The sequence below is a fragment of the Harpia harpyja genome, chromosome 1, assembly GCF_026419915.1.
Source record: "Harpia harpyja isolate bHarHar1 chromosome 1, bHarHar1 primary haplotype, whole genome shotgun sequence".
In the NCBI taxonomy this organism is placed as follows: domain Eukaryota; kingdom Metazoa; phylum Chordata; class Aves; order Accipitriformes; family Accipitridae; genus Harpia; species Harpia harpyja.
The window spans coordinates 70601858-70618377 of record NC_068940.1 but is presented as its reverse complement, the minus strand read 5'-3'; the positions used below and the strand labels follow the sequence as shown (position 1 = coordinate 70618377).

The 16520-nt window shown below is 42.8% G+C and overlaps 1 protein-coding gene across 2 annotated transcripts in view; it reads left to right on the top strand.

Annotated features, from left to right (window-relative positions):
- The window catches only part of CREB5 (cAMP responsive element binding protein 5), a 260153-nt gene that overhangs the window by 152464 nt on the left and 91169 nt on the right, over window positions 1-16520 (top strand). Inside the window, exon 1 of one of the 2 annotated variants that reach the window (XM_052799288.1) lies at window positions 6914-6973. The exons of the other annotated variant lie outside the window; for it this stretch is intronic. Within the exon in view, the coding sequence (XP_052655248.1) occupies window positions 6927-6973 (47 nt within the window). The 5' untranslated portion in view covers window positions 6914-6926. Of the gene's footprint in view, window positions 1-6913; window positions 6974-16520 lie in introns of those variants that run through there. 2 annotated transcript variants of the gene reach the window in all.

Here is a 16520-nt window from a genome sequence, read left to right as displayed (position 1 = left end):
TTTGGGTTTTTTATGCAAGAGTAGAAAAGCTGTATGTTTTGATTCATAGAAACTGATGTTAAAAGTAAAGGAGCATCCTGCATCACAGAATGTGGAAGTGAAGTTAGAAATAATTTCTCTTGCATTTATCGTTACAGTAAAACTGGTGGTGTAACTCTGGCTCTGGTGTCAGTAAAATGCAGATGCTTTCCTTTCAGAGTCCTGAAAGGATTTGTGTGAGTGTCTGTGAGAGATCTGTTTGTTTTTAATATGTTTAGAGATAATAGATGGCCATACTTTTCCAGAAGAAAAGCATTGGAGGACTAAACATAGTATGTAAATCCTAAAAACATAAGTGGGTACAGATGGACCTCATCTGATTTCAGAAAGGATGTATCCGATAATGAATCTGTGACTGGAGATGTTACTATGAAGGAAACTGAACTAGGATTTCCTGTTTAACTCCCATTACAAAAAAAAAAAAAAAAAAAAAGACAATAGTTTTTCCCTTTTAAAATAATCATGTAATAGCTTTATGTTATCAACAATAGAGTTTTAACTCTTATGGCTGACTTGTTACACTGGAAACTTTACATTACATTATGTTTCAATGGGAGTCACTGCAAATAGGGAATTGCAGGCTGGCCCTTAGTTGTGGCCACATCTCAGTCTCTGTGCTGCAGACTTACTTGGTTTTTAAGAAACACTGAAAAATTCTAACCTGTACTAAAAAAGGCTTGAGTTTCAGTGTCAAGATGCTTGATGTAGATTAAATTCAGATCTTTGGACAGAGCCAAGTTAAAAATGGTACCACTTGAATCATGAATTCGCATCATCCTGATAGTGATTGAATGGTGTAAACCCTGTACCTGAGGATGACCAGTAGAATTACTTGGCTACCCGTAATTCATGGAACTTCAAAGCCTAAGTCAGTTTGTCCAGCAAGAGTCCAGCAAACATTTCCTAGTGGTTGGTTATAGCTGTTCATTTTCATGGAGGAAATATTGTACTATCAGCTGGATTACTAGCAAAAGAGGACGTATCTTTAAAAGCAAGTTATCTTGTGTATGTTTTTATCAGATAGCACTGTAAATCTATGCTGCTGTAATGTGGGTGATCTGAGTCCCAGCAGTCTCCTTTTCCAATTGGAACCGAGTTCCAGATCTTTGCCTGTTTTTAAAAAAAAAGTTTCATTAGAATATTAATTATTGTTATCATGCTGAAAAATAAAGATGAGGGCTTACAAAAATACATGAAGAAGACAGTGCTTACCATACTGTGCTTCACAGCACATATTGAATTACAGCATATTAGTTTGCTCTTTTAATCCAGATTTTGCAATTTCAGCTTACTTTTCTGTCAGAAGCACAATGGGGAAAGAACATCAAAACCAGATCCTTTTTCCTGTTATAAGAGTTGAGATGTGACTATATGTGATACAAGTTTTAACCTGGGTCCAGGATAAAGCCTATAGAGTTTCACACTAAAGATTAAGATATCTGGGATCTGGGGTGAAAATATTTGGGGTGCATGGATGGCAAAGCTTCTTCAAGCAACTCTAAAAATAGCAGTGGCTCCACTTTTCAACCAGCACGTTCTAATTATCTGTTAGAGTAATTAGAATCACACTGGGGAAAGGGAACCTCCTGTTCATTATGCATGAATGTTAAAGATTACATGGCATTTTTTAAATAATCGCAGCTGTTTACTTCTGTCCTTAGTCAACATCTCCCCTTCGCAGTCCTGTGCCGTTTGCTGGCTGGCTGCCATCCCCCATGTCAAGGGTGATTGCATTGCATGACTTTTTATGGCTGGCCTGCAAGGTGCTTTGGGATCTTTCAGGGTGAAAGGTTCTACCGAAATGTAAAGCATTATTTATTATTTTGCATAAATTGCTACGTTATTTGTCTTCGGTATTTGTGGTTTACAGCTGTAATAAAATAGCTGGCTACTCAGACTGGATGACTCAGTGATAGGTAATTGGATACAGAGCTCTTCACTTCCAGGTCAGCCGCTCATCACTGGCCCAGGGCTATTTGGCAAGTATATAATAAGTAGGCAATTCCACTTCCCAGTGGTTGAGCATCCCCAGCACAAAAAACCATGATCCCAGGTGGCATTAACGTTCTTAGGACTGTCACCGGGGAAGGGTTTCTTATCTTGAGATCGTTCTTGAAGATTTGGGTTCAGATTCATTGCAAAAATGTTGTGGGGAGGTCTCCCGGCCATCATGCCCGTTGCACATCTGCCTGGATTGTCACAGAGCACCTGTCTCCACAGCTGTTGGGCCCAAACTCTTGCTAGTTCTTCTTCCTTAAATATTTTCAGTAGTGTGTTTCTAATTTAGCAGCATGTTTGTGCATATGAGTGAGAAAGGGAGATCTTTGTTCCAGGATTTATTTAGACTTAGTCCAGTCCAGTTTCTTACGGTGCTTATGCACAAGAAATCTGGGGCAATTCTCACAGAGGGTATTTCCAGATATTCTATTTCATAACAATTTGGAGAGCTCATAGGAAAACCAGCTCTACCTCTGATACAGCTCAATGCTGAGCACTTTGAGCTGTGTCTCCTTAAAGGAGAATGGCTTTTTCCAAAGCACCCAAGTGACTTGGGAACATGCGTCCCATTATCTAACGAGCAACTTGAAAAATCCACTCTTAACCCTGCCTTACTTTAGTTCTGCTGAAATTGGTGGACCTATACATTCTTATGTCCTTGCTAGTGACAGCTCGCCTGCTTAGACCTCACAATCTCCCTGTGCAGACAATCCCTCTGTCCACTGTGAAAACACGGGACACCCAAGTTGAACTGAACACTGAATAACACCACATGGGTTTGCAGTGGTCTGTAACTGAAAAGGTTCACTGGAAGCAATTTGCAAAGAAATCCTTAGGAAACCACCTGGATGGTTATCCTAAATTAAAAAAGGAAGAGATGCCACTTTAAAAAAATAATTTTTAATACTAGGTTTAAGGTTCCATACATGTGATAGTCATTAAAGCTTATTTAACCCTGAAATTATCTGGCCTCTTTAATTCCACAGGGACTGTAAGGCTCTTGGGTTAGAAATGAAAAATAAAGTCAGAATGAAAATGAGACTTTCCTGAGTGTAGGACCATTATTACAGAATATTTTCTTAATCAAGCCTCTTTAAGAGCCAAGTAGCGGAGAAAAAAATAATCAGGCTATACTGCTTTCATCCACAGGGTCTTTGCCGATGCTTTGGGCCACTGATGGAAATAGGCATAAGTCAGTCCCAAAGGCTGCATGTGATACACTCAACTAAAATGCATGTAGAACTGATGATTTGTCCATCCACAATGTCAACTGTAGTACACCCAGTTCCTTTTTACAATATGCTTTTGAGATAATCCCAGTGCGCTCTGACATTTGGGCTCTCGAAATTCAGAGCTCTCTGGTTGTTCAGACTGGAAACTTTCAGCAGGAGCAGTGATTTTTGTCAAGTTTCTGTTATACCAAACATCTGTGGTGTGCCCCACCACCCTTTCCCCAAGGATGAAACATGCTGCAGGGAGGGTGTTGCAAGCATTCCTGAACTAGACAGCTAAGCTGGAGTCATAACTGTGCTGGCCAGGGAGCTACTTTGAAGAAGGCTCCCATTAGAATTAAAACATCCCACAACTCTCCTCACAACAGCCCTATTCTTGAGCGTGGCTGAACATGGAAATTTAAGGATGGGGGTGGAGTGGGGGGAGAAAGAAAAGACAGACAAGTAAACAGATAAAGAGAGAGCTCTTGAATGCCAGTGGAATTTCCTCTGAGCACAGGACATTCTTTATCATTAACTGGTCTGTCACAGGAAGGAAAATGGGAAAACAGTGTTTCCTGTTAGGCGGAAGAAAAAATCAATAGGCCTTGGAAATACCTGCCTGGAAAGAATTTTTTGTATTCCCACCAGCAAGCACAAATAAGTTTTTAACTCGTTTGGAACATAAGCTCTGTTTTAAAGCAGTTTGCTTCTTGAAATAGGACTTCAGTGTAAACACATAATTTTAAAATGATTGGCAGTTCAGGCTGCTTGGATCTTTCTTGTTTGTTTCAGAAAGTGCTCTAACTCCTGGAAACATCTTCTGTAAGACAAAGGCTGTTTTCAGGGCAGTTTAATTCTGAGTTTGTGTTTATGAAGGCAATAATAATGAAAAGGGCCATTTGCCATACAAACACAGTCACTCCTGTAATATTTTGATTAAGATGCTCACAGATAGACAATGGGTCTGCTCTTGCTTCTGGTAAACAAAGTTTTCTTTTGGAAAGAGCACAGTTGCCAGGCAAGCACTTGAAGCCTCAGGAGGACAATAAACTACCCCGCAGCTCCTGCATCATCCTTTTGGTTGCATTTTGCTCTGAATACAGCAGGGTGGTGGAAGTATGGGTCTTTCCGAAGGGTGAGAAGAGGCCGGTTCACTGGCAAAGGCTGCAGGAATGGATGCATATGCACAAGCAGCCCCAGAGTAACCTGGGTTCCTCAGGGCAATCACTTTTCTCTTTGGTGGCAGCTTGCTTCCTTCTGGCGGTGGGCCTGGGGATTTAAGTTTGTGTCTCAGTTTCAGCCCCGTTCCCCATCAGTTTGAAGCTGTTCTGAGCCAGGGATCTGGCCTGGGCCCAAGACAACGATTATAGCAATGCCAGTGGCATAACTGGATGAGCAGAAGCTATGTAAGCTAGCAGTGTAAATGTAAGAGGACAAAATAAAAGGGAGGAGGGAGGGAAGATGACCTCTTAGACATGCACAGAAAAAGGGTTGGAAGTCACATTTTTTTAAATGGAGAGGGAGAAGTGGGCTGAGCTTAAAATGAAACTATCAGCAAGGCTGGAATTAAAAGAAAGCTTTAGGAATGATCTAACTTTTATTTTATTACATTACAGAAGACAAAAAATCAATAGCTGGTAATTCAGACATAAATGAGTTATACAGGCCATTGACACAATGGACCAAACTTTATAACAACCACATCTGATGCTGTCAAGCCACAGGCTTCAGTGGCGCCAGTAATAATTATGGCTGATCACCTCTAATTCAGAGCTGCCTTGCTTGATAAAGGTGTCACTCTGAGTGGCTGCAGCATCAATATCAGTTGAGGATGTCATCCAGCAGGTCAGCCTGCTGTGGAGAACTGTGTTTTTTTAATTGAATAGGATAAACCCTTGGTTTTCTCCTCCTCTCATTCTGTCTGTAAAAATCATATATTCCTTAAAGAAAAATAATTTGAATTCATGACTGAAACTACTTGAATTCAAGACTAAACCATGACCGAAGCTAACAGTGTTGATCCATAGAAATATATTCCAAAGATAATTTATAACCATGAGAGTATCCTCAGGAGGAGACTTCGGTACTTTACAATAATCTCTGTCGCATTGCTGCTTTGATCAAGTAATGAATCTGCCGCCCCCAAAACCCCTATTTGGTAAAATGCTGCTAGGCAATCAAAATTGCTTTTCCATAAAGTCACATCATTATAAGGAAGAAAAGAAAATACATTGGCTTTGATGTTTTCCTATTGTTTTCAGAATTTGGGGGGATAGGTGTGTCCATTGACTGTCAGAAAACTGAATTTCACTCTGAGACCTGGGGTGAAGTGACTTTGTCAAATAGTTCTTGATCTATAAAGAAAGGAGTTGCTTTTAAATACTTTTCCCTGTTTCAGGTGTCATTAATGCTTACATCTCTGCAGTTTGACATTGAAACTGTTAGTCTTTGGATTGCTGAGGGATGGTATGTATGCTTAGACATTTTCACGTATTATTATTATTACTACTTAGACTTCACATTCTTTTGTGGAGCAACTGTTTTGCACTGTGTTGACTACAGTTAGTTGTGAGTGATGAGCAGTGAAAAAACGCTCTGTGGGGGAGGACACAGGAGATATTTCAGCCGCAGTCACTGTAGCATTTAACATCAGGACTCAGAAACTGCAATACGATGCAGCAGAGCGCCTAGCACCACAATAGCTTACGCTCGCGCACATGAAAAATTATTACAAGTTCCACTTAGAAACATTCTCTATCCTTAAAACCCCCCACGAATATCAGACTTGGGAGATAAAACGCCAGAAGGGCATCGTTTTAAACGCGGGGCAGGCAATAGCAGCAGCACCGCAGTGAGTTCGTTCCTAAAGCTTGCAGCGCTTGGGGCTTTTCTGGTACTTTTTAAGTGGCGGAGAAAGAAAGTGCCTTGCACCTGTACGTCTGCCGGCGCACCGAGCAACAGCTCCGTCGTTCTCCTTCAAAAAACCGCGGGGCTCGACTCCAGCCCTGCGCGGCGCAGGCAGAGAAGTCCCAGCCTAAGGCGTAACCTGCCAAAGCACCGCTATTCAGGCTCCCCATGCCCCCCCCGCCCCAACCGCGCTGGGTCCGCTTCGCGGCTTCTCCGCTGCCCTCCTCGCCTCCGGCTCCATCTCCCCCCTTTCCCAATTGCCGGATCTTCCCGAAGCCTGGACCGTGGCCGGGGGGGTGGGGTGGAGGTGGGGGGGGGGGGCAGGCGGGAGCGAGCCCGTTTGTGCGCAGCATCTTCCGATGAGCCCCCGTCAATCCTGTCAGCCCCGTCCGTCCCCGGGCTTCCCTGCGATGGGCCGGCAGCTGCGCAGGCCCTTCCGAGGCGGCACTGTTTCTCTCTCTGTTTACTCGTTTCCAATGGCAATTGCACCACCGAGTCTCAGTACGTCTGGAACTTGGCCTGGGGCTGTTTTGGTTACATTGAAGTTTTTGCTTCAGCTCTGCCAGATTTAAATGGTGACTTCACCGAGGACTGAGCTAAAAAGGAGAAAAGGGGAGGAGGGAGGTAGTGTAGCGAGCGGGAGCGAGCGAGGGAGAGGGCCAGGGCATTACATCATCATTTGGACGGGAATCAAATGGGAAGGATATGACTCACTCGGGCTAGTTAAGCTTTGGCTCAAGTTCTACATACACTCATTCCAGGGCTCTCATGTTCTGCACCTCAGCAGGGAATTCAGGCTCAGTGATGTCCATGAGGTTTGTTTTTAATTTTCTTTTCCTTTTCTGATTTCTATATACTCCCCCCCCCCCCCCCGCCCGCCTTCCTCCTCCTCTCTTCCTCTCCTCCTCTCCTCCTCCCCTCCCCAGTCCCCCTTTCCCACTCTCTTTTCCACTTCGACAGAGTTTGTTTTCTGGTGCGTGTAACCTCGACTCTTAGCAGCAGAAGCTGTTTTTTCGACCAAACCAAACCCAAACAAGGAATACAGCAAACTTGAGAGAAGTTTGGTGGCTGGTTGTTTGTTTTTTTTTTCCCCATCATTGTGTTGCTCCTAATCGGAGGAGACAGGGAGAGAGTTAAAACGCAGGAACCAATCGCTTGGACGGTGATGTAATGCTGGAACTGCAGGGTTGTTAAGTAATGTGAGAGGAAGGGGGTCAGGGTTGCAAAGCATTTACCTGCTGTCAGGGGGCTTTAAGTTTATTATCAATTGCAGTGACTGTAACTGGCTTCAGACTGCACTCTCTAATTATTCACAGACTCCCCTTTTTTATCTTTTATTATTAAAAGTAAAACTATATTACGGTATTTTAAAAAATGTGATATTATCACAGCTGCAAATTATTTTCCACCAGGGCTTTTTGATATTTTTTAAATGGCTTGAAACTGGGTGTCTCTTTCACAAAAAGCCCAGAGAAAGCAAAAAGAAAAGAGAAAGGCAAAGGCAAAAAGGGGTGGTTCTTTGAGTGTAGCTGGCGAATTTGAAACTGTACGAAGAGAGCAGTTCAGCCTCTGCTAGCAGAGTGAGTAAAAGCTCCTACTGTTGGAAATCCGCTGTAGAAAATAAAACATTTAAGGAAGGCAGTTTGCAGGGCTCATCCTGAGGAGCCTCGGCGTTTCATCCCTAACACTTGTCAGCAGCGTTCTGATCCTTAGCTCGCCCTGGGTTCGTTGCTTGTTCCATGCTTGCTCTCTTGCTGTTGCTGGGACTGCTGAGGTCCCGATCCTGCATGGGAGATTCCCCCTCCTGTCATGGTTCTGCTCTCCAGAACTACCTGGGATTTAGGGCATCTGCCCATGGGGGTTTACTTCGTGGGATGGAGCACTGTGATTGTCTTATTAAGTCTGTCTGTCTCCGTACAGACCTTTTAGTCTTTTTTCCACGTAGCTAACAGCCTCTAGGTCTGGGGGGTTGGGGAGAAAAGGTACCTCTTCCCCAAGTTCACCAGAGGTACATTACCCTTAGGATGGGCCACACAGAGTTTAACACTGACTAAGCCCCTGCTCGGGCATTGCTTCTGTTTAGATGTGGGATGAATGTGAGATACCAGGTGTGTGTTGGCATCCTCAGGATACCTGTTCTGCTCGGAGGAGCTCTGCGTCAGGTTTCTGTGTCAAGAGCTGTCTGCTCCTAAGATACTGCTCTTGGAAGTGCCCCCTTCAGGGAATTTCTGTCTCGGAGGGAAGCACGGTATTCCTGTCCACTGGATCAGCAGCGGACCAGAGATTTGCTTGGATAACTAAAGGTAGCCTTAAACACATTCTTGAGAGTTTGGTGGTTTTTTTAAAACCTGTGTTGGGGCCTGACTGAGCAAAATACCAAACAGTGTTGTTCTGTGGTGATGCCAAAACCTCCCCATCTCTGTCCAAACAGTCAAGAGCCCCTGACAAGTTCCTGCCTTCCCTTCCCTCCGGTAGCCCTCTGCAAAGCCATCTTGTGTCTGGCTGTTTGTTAGGTCCCCGCACTTTACTCACAGGTTTTTCCTAAATGCCCTGATTTCCAAGCTCCTCAGTCAACTGTTCAAGCACAAACAATTGCTCATGTGCCAAACTTTTATCATTTGAGAGCCTAACGTAAGGCCGCACCCAGCTCTGGCCCACGTTGCAGTGCAGATATACCATATGGATTAGATTGCGCAGTGCTCTGTTGAGGATGTGTGGGTTGTGGAGGGAGCTGTGCTGCTGCAGGAGTTCCCGTAGGATTTCTGACTCATATTTTCTCCTAGAAATGTTGGGAAGTGCAGTTCCATGGACCATCAGAGTAAAGTGGAGTAGATTCTTCCCTTTGCCTGCCCGCTTCGGATGCTGGGGTGGACTTCTCTTCCCTCTTTCCCTTCCTGCCTTTTCTGGCTGGAGACTTTGTGTGGGAAAAGTCCATCAGTGTTGTCCTAGGATACTGTCTAGCCAGCCATGTTGGCAAGATACTGGGCAGAGGATGACAGATTGTCACACTCCATCTTTGCCTACGCAGAAATGCATCCTTGCTATTTCTCTTACAAAAACACATATAAAATATGCTGTGTGGCATGGCCTGGAAGTCTTTGGGCATTGGGTTGCATTCCACGGGGGATCGGAGTCTCTCTTGTCTGGTACTAGCTATTAACATTTCATCTTGGCCGGGAGGCCAGCAAAGGAGAACATCTTGATGCTTTAGTCAGTGTGAACTGACTGATGACCCTGCCTTGTGCTCGCGACTTTCACAAAGCAATTTCGTCTTCTCCACCCTGCTGATTCGTGCTCGGTGAAGTTAGGTAGAGCGTGTAGAGACGTAAATCCTTCTTCCCTTCCAGAAGCACATTGCAACTCTAAGTTACAATTTACTTCTGCTACTTAACTGATTTTAACACAGCACCACAGAAGAAAAAGGTTTAAAGGCTTCTTTTAAAAAGTTGCAGCTGTAAATTCCATATGCATACACATGTGTGCGTGTGTGTATGTATGTATGTACATTGCCTATTGAAGCAACAAAGCATATAATTAAGGGGTTATAACTGTCCTGACGAGAGCCAGACAGCTCTGGTTCTGCTTGACAGGTGCTTTTGAAATGCATGTTCATCTTGGACAACAAAAAAATGAAAGTAGCTGCCCATTTTGGATTCCTCCAGTGCTAGCGGCCCATCTTGTGCTACCTTGGAGCCAATGTGCAGGTATGCCTGTGGACTTGCAGCTCCATGGTCAGAGGTCAACAGCTCTGACAGTCAGCCTCAACACGTTTGAAGCCGGGCCTTCTGGCAAGCGTATTTTCTTAGTGAAGGATGATATCTTTAGGGACCTAATTTTTAAACAGCAGCCAAGAGAAACGTTAACAGCACTCTGAAAATGAGCATCAGAAGATATATTCAGAAGCACATGTAACCTGTCAAACAAACCGGAGGCCAAACACACCAGAGCTGGGAAGTGATGTTTGCACTGGAGAGCCGACCGTGCGCAGTCGGCCTGTGAAGAAAGGCAATCTGCTCAGAGCAGAGCCTGGCTGGAAGAGTCTCAGTAAATTTTCCCCACCAAGATCCCACGTAACATTTCTGCCTGCATTGTTGAATGTGTGCATTGGCAGAATATCGACTTTATAAGCTGTGTGTTTTCAAGACATAATTTGGTGCTCCTTAGCTGGTCTCTGCATGCACAAAAGTATTGGCTCTGCAGTTGTGGTACAAAAGCAAGAGGTAAAAATCAGAGAGCTTATTTTTATTTCACTGAATGTGATCCCTCTGCCCCTGTATTCCTCAATTTTCCTAGCTCTACAGTGAGACTATTTCCCTTAAACGTTTTTTGGAAGACTTGGCTGATACTTGTGAAGCCCAATGAGGTTTTCAGAGTCGGCGTGGCGAGTGCTGGGGTCAGAGCAGGCCAGGTGTTGGGCAGAGGTGGGGGCAGGGCTGGCCTCACGTCACGTTTTGGACACGGTGGGCATGAAGACCAAGTTGTCTCCTGCAGTTGGGTGAGGGTGCTGGCGCAGGAGTGGGCCTCCTCCGCCCTTCCCCATCTCTCTCTGCTCGCCTTCCCACCCTTCTTTTGATCATCCTGCACATGCCTGGGCCGCGTTCAGCCCAAACTGTTGAGATCAGCTTTGCCGAAAATTACACTTCAGATCAAAATGTGAGTTAGGTTCCTCCAGTGTGAAGTGAATGCTGGGTCTTTCTCTGCAGCTATAGATAAACCAGATATGAAGGTAATTACATCTCATTCCTATCTGACTCTCTTATTTGCCATAATCTCTTTTAATCCCTTTGATACTCATCATAATAATGTTAATCTTAATGAACTCATTTGGTATTAATGCGGATGTGATTTGTAAGTTCAGAGCAAGCTTGCCATCCTTGTTTAGCGTTCATTAATATCCACTTAACTGTGTTTATGCTCTCTTTCTCCTGCAAATGGACTTGCATACCTCTTGTCTTCCACCTAGCTGATGTGGCAATTCCCATAGTGGAACTCTCTTTCCACACTCAGATTTGTATTTCCTTTCTATTCCTCTTCCTACTTACATGATCCCAGAGAGAGGAGCTGATGGAGACACTGCATCCATCTGCTAGTGGGTTTCTGTACCCCATGGCTTACTCATGTCTTCCACTTTCGACATCAGAATTGAAGGAACCCGTATCCTTTTGCTTCTCATTCATATGGCATTCCTTCTTAGATTGCTTCAGAGATATTACCGTACTATAGCCCTCGTTTTATTGTCTCAGAGGGTGAACGAGTAGGAGACACAACCCCTAATCTTGGCAAAGAGACAAATTATTTGTTGCTTACTACCATACTCTCCCTGAGCGCTCTGTTTATGGGTGGGGTACCTTGCCCAAACAGTTTCCGACGTGACCAGCCAGTTCTAGTGAGGGAGGACTACGTTTGGATGTTGAACCTGATCCAAAGCTTATTGCAGTGAATGGGAGTGCTGCCTTGATGGGCTCTGGATAAAATCCGTAAGACTATCCTCTTTTAATTCCTTTGAGCGCCCACGTATTTTTCAACATCTCTAGCTTTGGGATGTGCCCTCCTGAAAAACTACTTGTTCAGCCACAGTGATCCCAGAGACTGGTGAACCTTGGATCCCTATTAACGGGTGATTTCCTCTCTACGTGGGTGCTTGTGTTTGTTTTCAAACGTGGCATGGAATTTCTGTGTTGGGGTGCTTGCCATCTTCCCTCTCCACTTCCTCCAAACACATTTTTAAGGCCTTCATTGTCAAACAGCATTAATTATTTTTCAGCCCCAGTGACACACATTTTGCTTTTTAGGGCTTTTGGATCCTGACAGAGCCAGGAAAGTATAATTTACTTAACAGAACACTGTTTATTCCATCCCCACTTCCATTCTTTATTTTATGTCCTGATGTTTCCTTGTAGTATCAGCTTCCTATGTTAAAATGAATAACTGTACTGAAAACATCCAACTTTTACTTTACTGAAAGATTTCTGCACATTATAATAAAACCAGCCATTGTCTTGGTGAAAACTACTAGTTGAGGGTGAGAATTGTAGTCTCTCAGATCAACACAAGCTGTATTTGTGTGGTGGTCTTTATTTTAACATGATCTCTTTCATTCAAGAGCATCACAGGATGTTTTGCAAATTGCAGCCATTAGTCAAATGTATTAAAGCTCTTTATTAGTATGAATACAAGATGTATTCATATAAATAACAAGATGGAGGGGTTCACTGCAGATATCTACAGCTCTTGTGCTGCTCCATGACCATAAAGAATATGGGCAACGTGGTTCAGATGGGTGCTATTTTCTGGAGATCAATAAATCTGTGCCCATTAGCAGCAGCAAAATAATAATAATAAAAGTTCATTACGTTTTCTCTAAATGTCAACTAGTTATCATAAGCCCTGTCAAAAATAATACCAGTAGAATGTTTTACAACACTGGAAAAGCCCATCAGCACCAGTAATTTTATATGTCAGTTTTAACATGAGCTAGTTTTTTCCAAACTGAGTCTTAAAAACCAGAACAGAAAAAAATTACTAGACCAGATCCTCCCTTGACCTCAATTTAAGGGCACTCAGTATCGTGTAAAAAAAGTTCCAGTACTGTGTTCTTTGTTGTCATTTGATTTCCAGATTGAAGTGAACTTTTCTTTCAGCCCAGCTAAGGATGTGAGCTGTATCTCTCTGGTACTGTCGCTTACAGAACTGCAGGAGTTCTCACTGCTCTGAATACTACTTAGTTTTCTGACATACTTTGAATAAGTGAATTTCTTTTGTAAATTCACATAGAAATAAGATTGGCTGAAAAATCAAAATATAGACTAAATTAAGGTTCAGTTTACGGATTACCTGAACCAACAGATTCCTTGCCATTGGAGTCCAGTGTTGACAAGTATCTCCTGTGGCCATTCGTATGAAACAGGATTGTGTTGCACAAAGTGCAGATTAGTACAGAAATCTCTGTATGTGTGAATCTGTATGTGTATATAGTGTGTGTCGTACCCCAAATATATTTGAGGCTGCAAGGCAAAATTAATTTCTGTTATTCCTAAGCAATCCTATCAGAAAGAATTTATCACATGAATTAGATTCCAAGTGGCATGACTTAAGGCAGTGATTTAGGTATATGCATTTGAATGACAGTTTCTTTCTTTTTGAAATTGAAACTGTATTAGCACCTCTCAGTTCTACCTCCATCTTCAAGTTTTTGCAGAATGAGAAATCAAATCTTGGGCAAAAATTTAAACAATAGTTAAAGGGGGACATTGCTGTGCATCAGTGTTTTGTTTGGCTTTTTACTTGCTAATCTTGTGCAGTATAGAACTTTTTCCATTCAGAGCTAAACCTGATGCAGCTACTTCAATTCAGTAGATATTGTAATATGTTGAATGAACAAACAATATGTTGCAAATTCCCTTTTAGTAATTAATTTAGCCATTTTTTAGTTTAGTTTAAACTATTTTGGTAAGACCTCGTTGTGCCCTATGAAAGAGCTGCAGCATACTTCAGGAAAAGTACAAAACCTTACCAGCAACATTTATAAAAATATAATGAGGAAATAAATTAATATTACAGGGAAAAAAAATGAGTACAGAGTTAGTTGGACAAGCATGGATTTATAAAGATCTATGTAGAAAAGTGAAATGTGGTTGATTGAAAAGTTTCCAACAAGGTTCAATAATTGTTAAAATTTGAGCTTTTGAGAAATAACAGTTGTTTCAAGGGAAATTGGGAATTGTTTCAAGGAAAAATGCTTTCCCTTCCAAACTGATAATTGTTTTTGCTGAGAAATATTTTTTTTTGTTACTTAAAAAAGGTCTTGAAAAAGAGTACCAGTTTCTCATTTGCTGTACACTGAAAGATGATTAAACTTTGTGCATTTTATTTTCTGTTTGATGGCCAGCGTCTCTTCTAAATGGTTCTGTTACTTCTGATTCGCTTCTGTGGGAAAATGCCCAGAAAGTGTGAAGAATAGCAAATGATAAAACAGGCAGTAATATTCTGGCAATTGCACGTGTTGCATTCCAGAGTTTTAAACTTTGGTCTCACCTGGTGCCCGGGACAAGTTCTTGACTGATAGCACAGCCAGCAGCAACTCTAATATTAGTCTCCTTTTTTTTTCCTTAAAAGATAGTTCTTTATCTCATGGAGACTTGTTTTAAAGAAGCAGTGCTCCAGTAAGAGGACTTTTGGGAGTGTAGATTGGATTGAGCTGCATGTAGGAAGGGTATGAGTCTGCTGCTTCCCCATGTAGCACTGAGCACAGGAGCGCTGGATTTCGGCAGCACATCTACATTGGCATGTGTCTGTTGCACACAGTAATTATCAAATAGGACAGACATTAGATATAATAATTAATTGATTGGCTCAGGGTCAGATATTTGGGTTTGTCCAAACAATCCCCAGAGGACTTAGAAAGATCTTCTCTGTTGTGGGGAGAATAAAAAATCTCTGCGCTCAGCTGAAGTCTTGGGCAGTTTAGGGTGAAATCTGTTTGGACTGTTAAATCTCCAAGCAAATGGGCACCCCAAAACTGCGCACATGTTCCTGGGTGAGCCTGCAGAGACTTACGGCACTGCAGCAGAGGAAGGTGGGTGAGTTGCACAGAGGACAGATGCCATTACGGACATCTTCCCTGGGTTGAAGGGAGAGAGTATCAGGAGAAGCAGAGAGCAGGGGAACTCGGTTTATTTAGCCCGGGAAGAGATGGCTAACTGGGGTTCTAATTGCAGCGTTCAGCTACTGGTAGGGTAGTTACAGAGGAGGCAGGGTCTGCCCCACGTTGCAGCCTGAAGACAAAAGACAACAGTCACAAGTTTCAGTGAGAGAAATTCCTGTGGGACGTAAAGAAAGAAAGGCTCCCGCAGGAGGAGCGTCGCAAGGCCCAGCAACAGGCTGCAGGGCGGTGCTGCAGTCTTCTTTGCTGGAGATTTTCACACTTTGTCTGCTCTGATACTGCATTTAGCCCTGCTTGGAGCAGGAGGTTGGACAAGGTGACCTTCAGAGGTGCCTTCTGACTGCAGCTGTTCTCTGGTCCTGCACTGGGCAATGATGGCAGCACTGGCTAAGAATTTTGATGAGGAAAGAGCAGTAAGAAAAGCAAATGGCAAGACAGGAACATAACGTCATCTCAAGCATATCCTGTGCCTGCTTGTGTCCACCTTGTTTTGAGAAGTAAAGAACGTGTGCACGTCATGTAAGTGGTGTAACTGTGGACTCTGAATTGCTGCTACTGGGGTGAGAATGAATTACGCTTCAGGGTGCTTCGTTTCCTAGCTTTCCCACCACGCTGTAAATGATGGTCACCTAAGTTTTAGGAGATGGTTGATAAACATGAAAAGATAAAACAGGAATCCTGACAACCAGCCATTTTTGGCTGAAATGTGAGCCAAAATGAAGCCAAATAACTTTTCAGTTTATAAACAGCTGAATGAAGTCTTGTTCCCTGCTGGACTAAGCATCTGTATTTTCTGCTTGTAGTCAAGAATTGCAAGAGAATTCTAAAACGCTCTGAGAAAATCTATCTCTGAGGTATTTCCAAACCAGTCAGCTGTTTCAAGTACTTTGGGTTTTTTCCCTTTTTCTTTTACAAAAAGAGGGGAATTAAACCATAAACAAAACTTCTGGTCCTTTGTGGTAATTTTCAGCATGTTTTGCAAAACTAGGAGACAAGCTTTGTCCATCACCATGTGAGGGATCCATTTGCTAATATCCCTGTAAGCTCAAAAGTATGTTTTACAGGAACTTAGCTAGCAAAAGCTGTTCCTGCTATAAAAGTAATGGCACATTAATGCCTTTTTGCAATGAACTCCCTGTATACCCTATACTGTGTTCCTGTTTGTCCATTAACTAAGGACTATCCAATATGCTGTCACTAATATCACATGTAAGCTCTGTCTTGCCCTTCTGCATGCTCAGTTATTTTACTATTGCAAAATTAATAATTTATTATGGAATATAACGTAGAGACTGAGGAACAGTCACTGCACATGCGTTTTCACTGACAAAAGCCTGTGCAGTGACGCTGACTCAATCTTATATTCATCTTGAGCTAAAAGGCTTAGGGAAGGATATTGTTCATATTTATGAAGTTTCAAAAAGTGCAATCCTAGAGCATACAGCCTGGCTCTCACTATACCACTGGCACATTTTTTACTGTCATGCATTCACCTTGTTTGCATCCTCTTTTCTTGTAATCAAGACAAGCTTTGTCCTTTTAAAGTGCTGTGCCTGACGCTTCAGTAAATGTCAAAGATGATTTTGTACCACTGTTGAACCAGGAGCAAATCACAATCTGGATGTGTAGTAAAAACTTCCTGGCTGGAAGAGCTAATCCCCTCGGAAAACAAAACAGAAAGTCCCATACTTTCCTGTAGA